This window comes from Homalodisca vitripennis, chromosome 5 (genome assembly GCF_021130785.1).
Source record: "Homalodisca vitripennis isolate AUS2020 chromosome 5, UT_GWSS_2.1, whole genome shotgun sequence".
NCBI classification, from domain to species: Eukaryota; Metazoa; Arthropoda; class Insecta; order Hemiptera; family Cicadellidae; genus Homalodisca; species Homalodisca vitripennis.
The window spans coordinates 143216494-143233513 of NC_060211.1; the positions used below are offsets into that span (position 1 = coordinate 143216494).

Genomic DNA, 17020 nt, shown 5'->3' on the forward strand with positions numbered 1-17020 from the left:
AGAAGCAAAATAAACTGTCCAAAAACTTTAATTTAGCAATTGAAGTTGTATAATGTTTTTACAGGTATGTTTAACGAACTTTTTTGAAAAAATATCATATTTTGAAGAAGTTGCCATGTGAAATTAATTTAAAATAATTTTTTATTTTAACATGCATATTACATTTACTTGCAGTTCAGAAACAAATATTCTCTCTGTATTCTCTGAAATAAATAAAATTAAAAATATTCGAAATTTTTATTAAATTAGGACTAAATTGAAAATGAGTTATAACTTTTTGATATACAACTGTTAAACTGTATAGTAAGTTATGTGTTTCTTTTATAGCAGAGATAGTAATCCCACACATAAAATAAGTTTTGGGTTATGAATGGTGTGCCACTTTAGTCACATCTATATTACATACATTTTTACTTTAATTGTCTCACTATACAGGGGACAGCCCAGTGATATGTGGACACCAGATTAGTTTGACATTCAGAGTAAAGCCTAACAGTTTAGGTTTTCTCCAGAGAGACATCAGGTAGACCTGGAGTTTATGAACCTCTTCAACAAAAGTGCATTTGCTTAGTTTTCAGCGGATTATAGAAGTATAGAGTTTGACATGTAAACTTGAGCTAAAGATACATTCTAAGAGGAGTTATTGAGTGTCGTAACAACACAGTGAAACTCATTAACCCATTGCCTACCACTGTTCATATTTTTAGGACATATTTAAAATATTTTATTTTTTAATATATAAAACTAGGATAATAGTTAAAAACCCTCTTGTGTTATTAATTATATACTGAATTAATATTTTTAACACTTTTATTGTCAAATTTTTAGGTTTAAGCCCTATATTTACTGCTTTTAAATAAGTAAAAAAACTACTTGCGAACCTTTCATGATACATTTATATGTACAATAAATGTTACTTATTTTTATTTGAGCTAAACAACACAAATCTCTTATTTATATAGTCATATTTCAATAAAAGTATAACTTTTCATGAAAAAAGCTTAAACTTAGCTCTCAGCCATGTTTTTGGTAAGCTGTCCTATAAATATGACAGTGGTAAATAGCAGTGGCTTACGCAGTATCTGCTCCAGAGACTAGTTACAACCTGATCTCTCCCCACCAGAGTCTCAATGGAGTGCCTGCAGTTTACTTTTGCTGAACGTTGTCTTTACTGTGATGAATCATTTTAGTTCTGTGTTTTTTTATTGATAAATGTGTATTTTTACTCATAAACAATGGCAAGTACATCTCACATGACGATTGAAGAAATACTTCTTTTATTAGGAGATTTAGAAGAAAGTGAAGCTAATGTAGCTAGTGCTAATGTTGTTGTTTTACCGCCACAAAATGTCGATTGTCTTACTGATGAAGAACAGTTTAATGATGATAATACTGAGGATGTGGATATTTCTGAGGTATGTGGTACTTTAGAATTAGAGTTGAAGCAAAATAATGATCTAGACTGTAAAACGTCAAATGAAAGCAAAACCTACTAAAGGAAAACCCGAGAACACTAACTCTAGAAAAGTATTGAAAAGAAAGTTTAACAAACCACATAAATCCACTGATAGTAAGAAAAAGAAAGTCAGTAGAACTACTACCCCTCGGACTTGGAAAATGTGTCTACCTGAGTTATGGTTTTCCAGCTAAAGGAGATGGTTCTTTACAGTGTCTCAATGATTTAAAAGAAAGGTTTCATAGCAAATCACCAGTTGAAATATTTGAAAGCTTACTAACAACAGACATAATGCAAGACATTGTTACTCAAACTATGAAATACGCTTTAGAAATAAAAAATAACCAGTTGTTTGCCTTTTCAGTTGATGAATTGAAGTTGTTTATTGGCATTCTTCTGTTATCCGGGTACAATTGTTTACCTCAAGTTTCACTTTATTGGAGTACTGCAGAGGATTTAGGTGTCCCCATTGTGGCAAATGCAATGTCAAAAAATCGTTTTTGGCTTATAAAATCTTATATTCATTTTGCAGATAATGCTATGCTCAATGATGAAACAAAGTGTGATAGAGGTTTTAAAGTGAGGCCCCTCCTGGAAAAAATACAGCAATCATTTGCAAAGTTTGGTGTTTTTGAAGATAAACTTGCTGTTGAGATGATAATAAAGTATTTTGGTCGAAATAATTTAAAGCAGTTCATCAGAGGAAAACCAGTACGCTTTGGATATAAGTTTTGGGCATTATGTGGTACAAGTGGTTATTGTTACAATTTTGATCTGTACTGTGGTAAAGATCAAGGATGTGAAGAAAATATTGGATTAGGCAGGAGAGTTGTTCAATCTCTTTTGTTTGTTGTTGATGATCCTTTGAGCTACGAATTATATTTTAACAACTTCTTTACGAGTATAGAATTGCTTGGAGAACTTTTTGACTTAGGATTCAGGGCTAGTGGGACTATAAGAGAAAATCGAACACAAAAATGTCCCCTACCGGACAAAAAGGAAATGAATAAACTAGGTAGAGGAGGCTATGATTACACTAGTGATCTGGATAGTGGAATTATGTTGACAAGGTGGAATGACAATAATATAGTAACAGTTGCAACCAACTTCGACAGTGTTTGTGAACCCCTGGCCAATGTTACTAGGTACAGTAAGGAAGAAAATAAAAAAAGTCCCTTTCCCAGTCCCCAAAAGTATTAAAAATTATAGTAGCTTTATGGGGGGAGTGGATCTTCATGACTGGTTGGCATCTAAATATTGTATCAAAATAAAAGGGAAAAAGTGGTATTGGCCATTATTTACCAGAATTATTGACATGACATTAGTAAATGCCTGGATTATCCACAAGCTTACATCAGACAATCCTGTTCCCTCTCTTAGACTTCAGGCGTGCTATAGCTGTTCCTTATTTGAAGGCAAGTAATAAACGTCTGCCCATTGGAAGACCTTCAGTAATACCCCGTAGTCAACAAAGCAGCGCCTTTTGATGACGCAAGATTTGACGGACGGAAGAGATCATCTTTTACACGTTAGAGACAAGCAAAGAAGATGCCAAATGCGACTGTGTACTTCAAAGCCTCTTACGTTTTGCAAAAAAGTGCAATGTGACCCTTTGTAAGAAATGTTTTGGCCCTTACCACTCTAAGTGAGCGTATATAAGCCATAAGTTTTTAGATTTTAGGTCTTTTTTTATCTTTTTTACAATCATTTATGTAATTTTAAAGTAATATTATTTTCATATCTTAAGAGTTACTGACATAACATTATATTTTGTTAAACAATTTAGCTTGACGTAATGACACTTTACAATACCACTGTCATAATTTTAGGACACCAGGTTATTATACCAAAGACACTATGGACTACCACTGTCATATTTATAGGACACCATTTTTGTGTGTTAAAAATTCATTTTTTTATTAAAAAAACGGTATAACTATAAATGAACCCACCCCCCCCCCCCCCCACCCCCCCCCCCCCCCACCCCCCCCCCCCCCCACCCCCCCCCCCCCCCACCCCCCCCCCCCCCCACCCCCCCCCCCCCCCAACTAACATGTCAAATATAGCTCACACAATTAAACATGTTTTGTTTTGTTCAATATTGTGTTACATGTTACATCTTTTTGTGTTACAATGTTTCAACAAGATGTGAAACCGGAAGAGTTTGATGTTATATTTTGCTCAAATAAATTCTTTAAAGATTAGTGATGTGATCGATATGAGGAGGAGGATCTTAAAGACATGTTGGATTAAAACAATGCATTTTATATTCTGCCAATTTGGTGGAAATTTAAATACAGTACTTTTTCCAATATTGACTCTCCACAGTAGTGTATTGAATGGTAATATATTGTTGTTGCACGGAACTTATCTTGCCCACCACAGTCGGCACACAAGAATACCGTTATCTCACCGCCGATAACTTATCACATTGCTGTTTATGTTGCATTGTTTCAGCTTCTGCCTTTATAAGTTACACTGCACTCTTCTATGAGTATAGACTAAAGGAGTCCTATATTACCATTGTAACTTGGTTTAATTTTAAAATATCTGTTGTATTAAGAAAAAGATATTCATTGTTAGCTGTAATTAAACTAAGGCTAAACAATACTTAGTTCTAAATGAACAGGTACAATTGTCACCTTAACAAAACAAAACAAAAGTGAAATGTGAAGAAATTTTAATCCAAAAGAAAAAATACATTGAAAAAAAATTGCAGCAAAAGCTTTGTACATGTTTCTATCGATCAATACAAAATGAATTATTCAATATACCAACGGTTTGCTGTTCATGAAAAAAGATACTCCAATATGAAAATAAGATTAAAGTAATAATTTCAATAGAGGACGGTTATTACATGTTTTGTACTTTAGCTTGTTAGACAATTGAACATATTTGAATTTCTTTTACTAACCTGATGCAATCTTAAACAAAATGTTAGATGTTCATGTAAGATATTTAAAAAATATTAATAACTTGATATTCCAATTAGGTTTAGGAGAGGTTTAAAATGTAATTTAATGTATCTTATTAAGTAGTTTATAGAATAGCATTTGGTTTCAGATTAAAAAAAAACTTATTACGTATTACTATACAACATTTTTAATAAGACATTAGCAGGTTTCTGCCATTTCTCTTACAGTTAATAAAAAACTGTGAAGAGTGCATTGCGGTATGCAAAGGATTAATTTTTTTGTAATGGGGTAGTGTTGGACACCAAAAATTTAAAATGATCACCTCATATTATGACGCATCAAATAATGGAACTCAAAACCGAAATTCAATGCTGTTTACATAAAAAGCTTGTATCATGACCCAATATGGGGCTGTTTTAAGTTTGGAATTTTTTATTTTTATTTACACAATAAACAACCTTGTTTACAATGTTAACTATTGAAATTTGATTATAAACTGGGAACGATCACTATTTTACATTTAAATATTACTAAATGTTCTCCTTCTAGTAACATGCCAGTCGCACATCTGAGGCTCTGCTTTGAACATTACGATAAAGTTTAAAACTGCGTTATAAATAACAACTCGTTTCAAATCCATAAAGGTTTCACCTCAGAAACTTTGTGTCTTACATGCTAACATATTATTAAAAATATCTGTTAACACTAATAATTTATAATTTATATTTAATATGGAGATTCTTAGGGGAAATTCTATGCTAAATATAAATTATAAACAAAAATCAAAGTTTATGAAGTGAAATATTCATTCATTTGAAATGAATGCTTCTATATTACAGTTTTATAATTTAGCCCAATGTATAAAGCAGAGCCTCATTGTGTGACCGACAGCTTAATTTCATTTTCTCTTATTATGGGTGCTTAATTTTTAAACCCAAAGTAAATCATGTATAATTCGTAATGGTCCATCATTTTTATTGAGAAGAATTAAACACATTTTTATGACTGCATTGAGTTTAGGTTTTAATATCCTTTTTCAGCTAATTAGTTACAAGTACCTAAGTATTTCTGAATTTTGAGTTGCCCTTTTGGAAAAAGGACTCAATACAGAAATACTTTAAAATTAAATTGAAGTTGTTTAATCAAGACATATCAAAGTTTTTTCTTTTACTTTTTTATTAATGTAGCAGATGAAAAATACAGAACAATTAGGTTTATTTATATGGTTTACAATATGTAAAAAACTTATTTTTAATGAGATATTATTTGTTATAGAGACAGTGTAAAAGATTTTTATTTTATGGTTCACAAAATGTGAGTTGCCTTTTAAAATGTTGTTAATATCTAAATTTTGGGGAGTTGCAAAAAGTATATACTTAAAATATACTTCCAGCAATCTAATTATCATTCTTAGTGTTTTGATTTTATTTGTGTAAGTATTATTACAATAAATAAAAGGGGCTTTCTTAAATCTCCATCCTGTACATTTTATGAAGGATGCTTTGAATGACAATTTTATTAGCATTATAATGTAGGATAGACATAGGAAATGTTACATAATGTACAGAAATTGCCAACTACCTCCCACATATTTTTGTAATTTTGCACAATTATTTCAGTCATGTAACCAGTTCACAATATCCAATACGATTTTATTTATCAGTTATTGATAATTATTTTTCCTGTCCTCCTTGCTCTGTTAAATGCTTTATACCTTTAACAATGTTGCCTTTGGTCAGCTAATACATTAGGCTGATAAATTGGTGAATATAGAGTTTATGTTTTTGTATGAAGTATTATAGTTTCATATTTAGATTTCCACAATGTATTACATCTACATTAATTTAGATGAATATATGAATTTAGTGATATTGCTATTGTTGTAAATAATAAACCTTTTAAATTGCCATTCTTTACATTACGTTTAGCTTCTTATATCATTTCTCATAGAAATGTTGCTTATATTCCTTCCAACAATGTAAATCTCCTTGTGTCTTTAATGTAGTTAAATTTTCAATATTGAGAAAGAAAGAGTAATTACTGCTAATTTCAAACCGTAGTAATTTGAAGTATAAATTAGTTTTTTTTTTTATTATTATTAAAGTACTGTGTATATTTTCACTGCAAACATATGTATTTAAAATAATTTTGTAAGTTTTAGGGTATAGTTTAGAACATATTAATCACAAAACATTTGTTCAAATTTAACTTTGTTAAAGAATTTCAACAAACTTCCCATCAAGGATTTTTCTAAAATAATACATTAGATCAAATAACACAACTACACAAAAAACACAGTTGTTTCTGTTATTTTTTATGGTGAAAGATTTTGATAAATTGGTAACATGTTATAGACTTTGCCATCAATTTAACAATGACAGATTATTTTCATGATTCTGTTCCCATAAAAACTTGTAAATTAGCTATTATACAATAATGATTTTCTAACATTTTTGCATGACTGGGAAATATTTCAGTACCTGTACTTAAGGGATTAATTATTTAATTGAATCCACCTGCATGTGCCATGCAATAACAAGGTGCTGCGAGCACTGTGTTTTCTTGCATGTTCCAAAAATAAAATAAAATATTATTTCATTAAAAAATTGAAACTACAACCAATCAAAAATGTTGTAGTCATTAATATTTTCTCTTTAATTGACATAAATAACTATATAAAATCTGGGTGGCTTTTGTTTGTGTAAATTTCAACTTGCTAATTGTTAATTACATTTTATATTAGGCTGAGCTGAAGGATAGATTATTCATATATTGGACGTAGGTCTTATATTTAATTTATGACAGAATGAAGTTGATTTGTTAGTTGTGCAGTAAAATTAAAGCCATGCTACACTATATACTAAATTTCTTTGTTAATTTATTTATTTATTCAATGACATCACCTTACAAATTTAGGTTGCCCTAAGCTCAGGGGACTTGTCGGCAAAACCCGTAATTTCCAAAAACTTTTACATTAAGAACATTACAGTAATATACATACCATGCATTTACATTATTCTATAAAATCAAATAATAATTGCTATTATACAGTAAGCCCCTTGCTCATTAGACATCAGGTGTTGTCTTGCCCACCAATTTTTGTACAGATCATGTAATATTGATAACAAATTCATAATGATCTTAATGTTTTTGCACACCTTATACTGCAAATTCCTGAACGATTTAATTAATATTTCTATTGTCACTTTTAAAAACACTCTTGATGGATGACACTGCTGTTGTGGTTCAATATTGTATGGTTTTTTGTTATTGTTGATTTCACTTCTAAGATGATAACACAAGTAGGACAAACAGTTCTATCACTGTTACTCTAATTACTTATATCTTCATATTATTAGCTAATATAACTTAACTACTGTTCTATGAATTATAAATAGCATTGTTGAATTTTAAACGTTAGTTAATTAATGTTAAACAAGTAAGTATTGGGTACTTATTTTGATGTACCAGAAACATGGAAACAAAAAATTCTTGTAATAAGATTCGGAATAATTTACACTGTTGTTTATTAAAAACAGATGGCATTATAATTATGCATGCACAAATCTATATAAAACTGACTATTTAGAACCATAACACTAATATGACAATGGTGTCAAGACTTAAGATAAGTAAGAGAGATCTAGATAAGAAAAATGTTTAGTTAAAAATGGTGTATTAAATTAAATGGAATAAAACAAGAATTTGAAGTATTGTTTTTGTTATATGGGGAATTATTACATCATTCGATATGTTAAGTGATAATTTTGCACTTTAAATCTTTTTAGATAACAAAGTGAGTATTAATAGAGTAAACCTCAATTTACTTGGAGTTTCTTCTTCTATGAAACCTCTTGTATGAATCACAATAACGTTAATCATAATAAAAAACTATTTATAATTTGATAATGAAATTCACAGTCAATACCCAACATAGCTGAATAAAATGTTTCTCCTCACAAATTTACACAAACAATATTATTATAGTTTATGATATTTATGAACTTGTTTTTGCTTGTATATTCAATTGTCCTTTGGTTTAAGATGGTGTCATTAAACAGATAGACTGATAAGGAAGAGCACACTTGCCAAATCGTATCCAAGCATTGTTTCTTATTAAATTGATTTATTGCAAATTAAGTGTCCATTTGAGGAATAAATAATATGCCACAACAAATCAGGGATATTTATCCTTCCCAAAATCTCTTTCACCCCCCCCCCTTTCAAACTATAAAGTTCCTCTCACAAACTAAAATGTTCTTTATAATGTGAAAACCATTCTAAGAAATGATTATTCATAGATACTTTTATGGTTATAGTATTAACAACAAATATTATATTATAAAAAAAAAACAATATTTACGAAATAATGTCAAAACTATAAACCATATTGAATCACTATATCATAATAAACAATCTTAATTTAACATTGTGGATTATATAATACAAATAAAATATATGTGTATGTAGTTTTTGAAATCTAGGTTTATATCATTACAAGTTAGTTACAATTACACAAACAGAAGTCATCAATAGAATATACAGCTTTAACTTATCACAAGTTAATTAACTTTAAAATCTGTTCGTTCAATACTTTTTATAATTGTTTTAATGCTTACAAGTCTCGATACAATAGGTAACTTTTTTCATAACGATATTTGAACTTATGAGATATTGCATCCAATGCTAAAATCTGTTGCCACTTGAAATGAAATATTTTTGTTATGTGCTATGTAGTAGAAATGAAAGAAACAGTGATTATAAAAAGATCACAGAAAATAATTAAATATGATGTAATGAGAATGAATCCTTTCAATATTATTAAATGTCCAACATTTAAAATTTCATTTATAGAAATTAGGTCATTTCTAGAATATTCAAATGGATTGCTTTTTCTATTTTGAGAGATAATTTGCAAAAAAAAAAAAAAAAAAAAATAGCTGTTAACGAATGGGTTAATTTATTTTGATCGGTATTTTTAGCGAAATAATCCAATGGAAGTAATTTCACTATTCAAAGACAAAGGTAAATAAACATATTTTGGTTTACAATTCTGAATTGCTATATTTATACTCGTATACAAGAAGTCAGTATATTTTTATTCATCTAGGCTACTTAAATTAAATGAAGTAATGGATCTTTATACAGCCTGATCCGTGTTTAATGGATATGTTTACAAAAGTTCTATCATCTGTTACGATGTAGACATATCTTAGAAGAATGTATTGTGGTGTTCACAGGTGAACAGAACAGAGGCACCTACGAAGACATCGAAAGTGCCACAGGACCCACGAGCCGCTTACATCACAACGTCCCCACCACGGAGAGTGCAGATTTCTCCCCCACCTATCAGTAGCGCACAGCATTGCAGTAGCACCTCATTTCAATAATTACAATTTTTATTTACTAAATGTTTATTTAGTTGTGGTTTACAACAGCATTTAATGTAACAACATTCTTAAAAGAAGCAATACATGTATAAGAATTTACTCTTACGTTTCTGTCTGGCCAACTAAAACTATAATTTTATCTAAAGAGTAATAACCTGTTTATAAATAGTTTAATCACATTGAAACTGAGAAAATTTAAAACAAATGAAGTCAGAATATGAAAATGATCAAGTAGAAATAATTTTGTTTTTATTACATACATCTATTAATCACCTTCCTTTGCTCCTTTTGAAATCCAAATGTTTTGTTCTACAGCAATTGTTCCTTACTTGGATGTTTCACTAAACAACTATATATTGGATGATACTCTAAAATGTTCTACTGGCAATAGTAGCATTGTGTATTAGCCGTCACTTTTGAATAGTAAAACGTACTTTTGAAGTACAATAATAGTAGTAATTATACTATTATTGTATTTCGCTTTTTTAATGAACGCCTGTTGTATCAAGTTGGCCATATTCATTGATTATTACTGGATATTACCTACTGGATTTTCTTGGAAGGAAGGATGATTATCCTACAGTAGTACATTGAACTCAATGATGATTTGTTTCCGCTTCTGAGATCAGAGCAGAGTTACTATATGCTGGAGGTGCGTTGTGCCTTGGCAAAGAGTAGTGGTCAGATCTTGCGTCAGTACAATTATTTACTCAAACTACTTTGGAGCTATTTTATGCCCTTCACAGTTCACCACTGTTGGTTACATTCAGCTTCATAGTAAACAACTCAATTTTTTATGCATAAACTGTTTGAAACTCCAGAGATGCATGAAACAACAATTAAAATAGTAGAAATATTTGTTATACACCTCCATGCCTCAATATATTACTATGGAGGCCTATATGCGCCAATTGTGATTCATATTTACAGAAACATCACTAAACAACAGGCACTTCTATTTTTATTCAAAGTTTAATTTGTACTTAGCAATTTTATTTTTAAATGTCTTGTTTTTATATAGGTTACAATTAAGGAGTCTTTTGCTGGTTAAACCAGAACACATTAAGATTAATCGATTTAATATTTGGTTTTTTATTAATACGTTGTGAAAGAAATCAATCTTAAACCGTATTGTTATGTACTTTTATATACTTCAGTACCACTTATACTCTTGTGTACACTTAAATATGTAAAGTGTTATGTTTCTGTCAATTAGATTGTTTTATAATGTATATAGAAAACTAGCTCATTAACCTTTTTTATTATTAATCTGTTTGAACAACTTGAATTTATATTTTCAGTTAGTCTTTAGCAAGTCTTGTTCAGTCTTATGACTGTTGAAGTTGCTGTGATATTTTGTAACTAGAGATTTTATTACAATTATAAAACTCACTTTTATAATGGTTACGCTTTCTAAAATCAATTATTATGAACAGTCTTTCCTTTGTATATCTCATTTCATGATGAAAGAAACATGATAAAAATCAAAATATTAATATATATTTTTAGTTACATAGTTAAATTTGGTTTAAAGATAATGTTTTTAAGAAATCAAAGTTTACATTGTTGTTTATTGTCAAAACATTATGTTAAAAATTGTATGTCACTGTAGTAAATGTAACATGTTTATATTATTTAAACAGTTCATAACTTGCATAAGTACTTTATTTTTAGAACAAGCTCTAGCTGTAAATTTAAAATTAGTGTTTTCAAAACAATGTGAAATATGATTGATATCTAAAGTTATGTGATTGTAATATTAGGAGTAAATTAAAATTAGTAGTAAATGTAATTAAATAAAAAAAGAACTTGCAATGATATTAAAATTATAAACCAGAGTATAGTAATCTTGTTGTGTTAATTTTCTTAATTCAAAGACTGTATCCTAAAATAAAATCTCAAAATGTATTTTAATTTAGTTATAGAAGAATCAAATATTCAATAATTTTTTTATGTTGTATTTGTAATATTATTCAGTATGGTTTGGTCTATTTGGTATGTAATTTAAATATCTGTACTAAAGACTGAAATAATTTGTACATAATTTATTATAAAAAGATGCTACAATTAAGCAACACTACAATCAAACTTAAATTAAGAGTAATCTGTTATTTTCTTAATATTTTCCTCAAAATACATTGCATGAATTTTGAGTAAAATAATTGTAATGCAACTCTAATCTATATGAACTTTACTAAATGGATATCAAGTTAATTTTTATAATGATTACATTATTTTTTATTTAGAGCATAATAATGATGTCTAGTCTAGATTATGTTGTTTGTTTGATTATGACTGTACATTTCACAAAGTCTGATTAAAAGAAATTAAATAAACAAATGATTACTGCCTTATAGCCAAGCTGGTGATGTACTATTTTTATGTATTATTTACCTGTTACTATTCCGACAACACTGAGCTTTTGGTGAAAGGGATCACCAGATTCAAATGCTACAGTAGGGCTCAACATTTTTGTCAATTAAATACTTGAAATTAAAATTGTCTCTGGGATGGCTAATTCCACACAAATAATCTACTAATTCAGATGATCGTAAAATCATATTTATTTGTGGTTATTTGAAGAATGCACTGAGCTAGATTATTCAACTTAATAATAATAATTGTACCTCGTCACTAGTACACTTACACACACCAATCAATTGCTTTTTTTTGTGTAAAAAAATACCCAGAATGGTTTCCCTATGACTTATTTAGTAGGACCTCTAGTTCCAGCAAACATGGATGTTAACCATGTATATTTGGCCAACCAGAATTTTGTGCTAACTTTAATGTCAAAATACAATTCCTCCATTCCCCATACTGACAGTCAATGAGAAATGGGTGGAATAAAGTAAAAAAAGAATTAAGTTTAGGATTTAAATCTTTTTTAAACAAAGAAAAAAGTTTGTATACTATCCAAGTCTTATTAGACACGTTATTTATTCACAGAATTAAGTTGATTGGTCTAGCTTACTGCAGAGGATGACTACTGGGTTGCTTTCTAGCCCCAAAAGCTTCAGTAATCCTAGTCTGGGATATTGCTTTCTTGCCTGCTTTGGCTGAAACAGCAAGAGCCTTCCATTCTTTCACAGTGACAAGGCTGAGACCAAAGACGTAGCCAGTGAGAGTTCAAGAGGTCCGGACCCCCTCTCCCAAATTTTCAATTACTTTTTTAGTAAATGATTATTATTATTATTTAAATAATTCAGTATTACTGACATGTACTGCTGAAAAGATTCTTCTCAACAAAGAACTTTTTAAGGGAAAATATCAGTTGTCTAGACGCCTCCGCCCCAAATGCTTTCCTGGCTACGTTCTTGGCTGAGACTAACAGTATCCTATAGAAGGTATTATAAAGGATCCTGACAGGGTATGCCCCGGTCTTGAATAAGCAGTTACTCTGGAAGCCATACAGAAGATTAAGAGGTTTAAGTGCAATTGAGATTTCCTCAGCTTCTTGCCTGGAAACCTGACTGTTGCATATGAAGCATTCTGGCTCACGAGACGCTTGTTAAAAATTAAAGCATAGGTCAAGTTGTATATCAATCTAATGTTCTTACATGACATTGATGACCGAGAAATTAGATGTGGATAATCCAATAAAACTAGTATTTACAATTACACAGATCTGAATAATATATTTATATCATAATTTATGCTGGTTGGTAAGTAAGAATTAGTTGTTAAAGACGTATCGGTGAGATTAAAACTGTAATACTACGTACTTGTTTGTCGGTTATAGCCACTGTATGCTTAACATTCCATTTTAATACTCATTTTAGTGATTTATTAATTACACTAAGGTTTTATTTCAGATCATTAATACAAAACTACTAGTCCACTTAGTAATAATGTCATCCATTATTTTATTACTCTGAAATAACTCACTATGGTGCTTTAATATGGGGAAACTTGGTATATTTAAAACCTTGGGTAGTTTGTAGTTTATTATTGACCATGGGTGTAGTGCTAAGGTTAACATGTTTTCGGACACAGAATCCTAAGATGAATGAAGCTGACTTTATAATTCCAGAGATGTTGAATACAGTTTTCACATGAAACCAGTAATTTTCAGCATCCTTTAGTTGGGATATTTACATTAGTCTTTTTTACCATACATACCAAGTTTTTTGTACATGTGTGATGTACCAGACGTTGGCAGCAAAAGGCAATTCCGCTGTAAACAAACCTAACATAATTCCAAAAAGCAGGTTATAACCAGTTCAAAGACAATCAATTGAAAATGGGGCATGATTCATATACACAAAAGCTTTCTTAAAAACACTTGTTGAAAAGGCTATGATTAATCCTCAGGTTTGTGTTCCTTGGAGGGTGACCACAAGCCTTTAAGAGCTAAAATCTATTTAAACCATACCTAGGATGTTAGGAAAAATTACTAGTAGTTTGGGGGGTTAGAGTTATCTGTTTAAAAATATTAATCCAACTCTATGAGGAAAACATGAAATTTATTCATTACTTACTGATAGATAAGTAGTAATATGATTCATGAAAGTTTATTGAGATGATAGTATACAAATTTATTATAAGTAATATCTTTGAAATGTTTCATCTTTTGATAATTTAATATTTAATTTATTCTACAGTTCTGTTTCCACATTTATCCATTTGTTCATCTTGTGCTCAACCTTGGACGTGGCAAACATTTGTTGAATGCGAGTTTGAAAGCTCTTTAACAGTAGCAACCATCCATTTAATAAACTTTTGAACATGCCTTTTTGGTTATTTTTTTATATACAGGTATGTATTAACCCAAGGACTGGCAACTAAATTACCTCTATTGGCAGGCCACTTTTCCAGGTTTTGAAAGAATATTTTAAACAAAATATAAGAAATACTAAAAAGTTATTTTATCATCCATTGTCACATATCATTTTGTTGACAGAAGTCTGTATTTTATACATTGCATACTTCTTCTATATATATAAAAGAAGTCGTGTTAGTTACACTATTTATAAGTCAAGAACGGCTGAACCGATTTGGCTGAAAATTGGTAGGGAGGTAGCTAAGAACTAGGAGAAGGACATAGGATACTTTTTATCCCGTTCCCGATTTCAGGATTTCCGCCCCACTGGTCTCTCTAAAATTTACAAAAAATACCCGTAAGAAATGCATTGCAGCAAACATATGTTATTAAGTGAAAGAGCCTGTTCAAATTTAGTCAGCTGTTCTTTGTAAACATATATAATGCGAGAAAATAAATATATGTTTATATCATTTTAATTACTATTTTTAAAATTTCTTTACACATATAGTTTGAAAGCATAGAGTAAAAAAACTGTATCTTGAAAAAACAATAGCCTGAATTCCAAAATGTAAACAAACAACTGTAAATTTGATTGACACTTTGACAGCTGCCTGTGTCATTTTTCTGGGTTACTCAGTCAAACAAAATGAAATCATGGCTACTGATATATAGATTGTCCTTTCAGTTTTACTTAATAATCAGTCAATCATGAAGTGATTTTTTTTTAACCTTTGCAATAATCTGTCGGTTTAAAAAAAAAAAACAAACAACTTATTACTTCGATTGCTTTCGGTTCGGATAACTTTGTTTCGCACGAAATTAAACAATTTGCGAGTGTTTGTGAACATTGAGAGGATTATTATAAAGATGCCGCGACCCAGAAGATCAAATCTGTCTCAACAAAGACGTAATGCAAGAAGGCTTCGTAACGTTGTGAACAATTCTACTGAAGAAGAACGTGAAATCGGACGACAAGAGCGTCGTGTTGGTATGGCCTGACTTTGTGCTTCTCAATCTCAAGAGCAAAGAGAGGAAGCCCTGAAACAGCTCGCTTGGCTATGCGGAATCGGCGAGCTAATCGTACTGATCAACAACTAGATCAAGTTCGAACACGCAAGAAGGAATACATCAGCTGTTGATTTGAATAGAGCATCATTTAGTTATGATTGCACTTATGATTACAGTTCACATGTATCTGTACTTATTGGTCCAATGGATGTTGTTTGTGGGCATTTGTAGTGCATTGAAGTTTGTTGGAGAGTCGCTTGGATTGTGTTGTCTTAATGGCAAAGTAAAATTGCCAATACTGACTCCCCCTCTTGATCCATCACTAAATCACAAAAATAACAATTGGTTGAGTGAGCGAGCATCTTGGCAGCTAAGAACAAGGATGTGGATGACTTGAACTTTTTAATTCAGAGTCAAATTGATGGTACTCTGCAAACATTCAAATCTATTGATTGCGTAACAAATGAAGATGAGGCCACTAACTATCCAACTGAATTTTTAAACTCTTTGGGATGTGCCCGGCTTACCACCCCATAATTTACTTTTGAAGGTTGGTGCAGTAGTCCATAATGCTTCGCAATCTAAATCAACCAAAATTATGCAATGGAAACGCGTTTGGTTGTAAAAAAATTGATGATAAATGTGATTCACGCGACGATTCTTAAAGGAAAATTTAAAGGTGAGGAAGTTTCTTATTCCAAGGATTCCGATGATTTCCTACCGATATGCCTTTTTGAATTTAAACGAACTCAGTTTTTCCGATTCGTCTTACATTTGCCATGACGATCAATAATAAATCACAAAGGCCAATATTTGAGCGTTTGTGGACTAAATTTAGAAAAATCCATGTTTTTCTCATGGACAACTATATGTGGCATGTTCACGTGTCAGCAAACCATCTGCTTTATTCATTCTTGCACCTAATAACAAGACAAAAATGTTGTATATCACAAGGTACTCGACTGAAGAAAGAGAATCAATATTAATAAATTAATGTATCTGTGGCTTTGCTGCTTATTGCGATTTAAATTATTTTAGATAAATTACGAATTGTGTTTTTTTATTTTGTTTTCTATTTAAATTTCAGATTAGTTGTGAAGGAAAAATAATCACATAGGACCTAATTTGATTTATTTTTTACTTTGTCTTTTATTCTGCACATTTCAAGCACCAATGTGGATGCTGTGGACCCTTTAAAAGGCGGTACGAAGTTCGCCGGGTCAGCTAGTTTATAAGTAAAACAGTTTTGTTTTAATTTGAAACTTTTTAATATATATTTTTTGTATTGGGAGGTGAGGGTTGGGCCATACTTATAGAAGTAGCATATTTGTACTAAATCAAAATTCCAAAATATAACAATTGTTTATATATTTCTCTAGATTTAGAAAATATATAGTTTGTTGGACTTATTTCATATTTTTTTTTAAATTTTTATATTGATAAAACTTGCAACAGATTATTTTTTTTATGAAAATTTATATCACCC

At 30.3% G+C, this 17020-nt stretch overlaps 1 protein-coding gene across 1 annotated transcript; it reads left to right on the plus strand.

Annotated features, from left to right (window-relative positions):
* Positions 1 to 1235: 1235 nt before the first annotated feature.
* LOC124363644 (piggyBac transposable element-derived protein 3-like) lies at positions 1236 to 9727 on the plus strand. Its single transcript, XM_046818905.1, has 3 exons — positions 1236 to 1422; positions 1989 to 2606; positions 9612 to 9727. The coding sequence occupies exons 1-3, from the start codon at positions 1236 to 1238 to the stop codon at positions 9725 to 9727; spliced, it is 921 nt and encodes a 306-aa protein (XP_046674861.1).
* The last annotated feature ends 7293 nt before the right edge of the window (positions 9728 to 17020 follow it).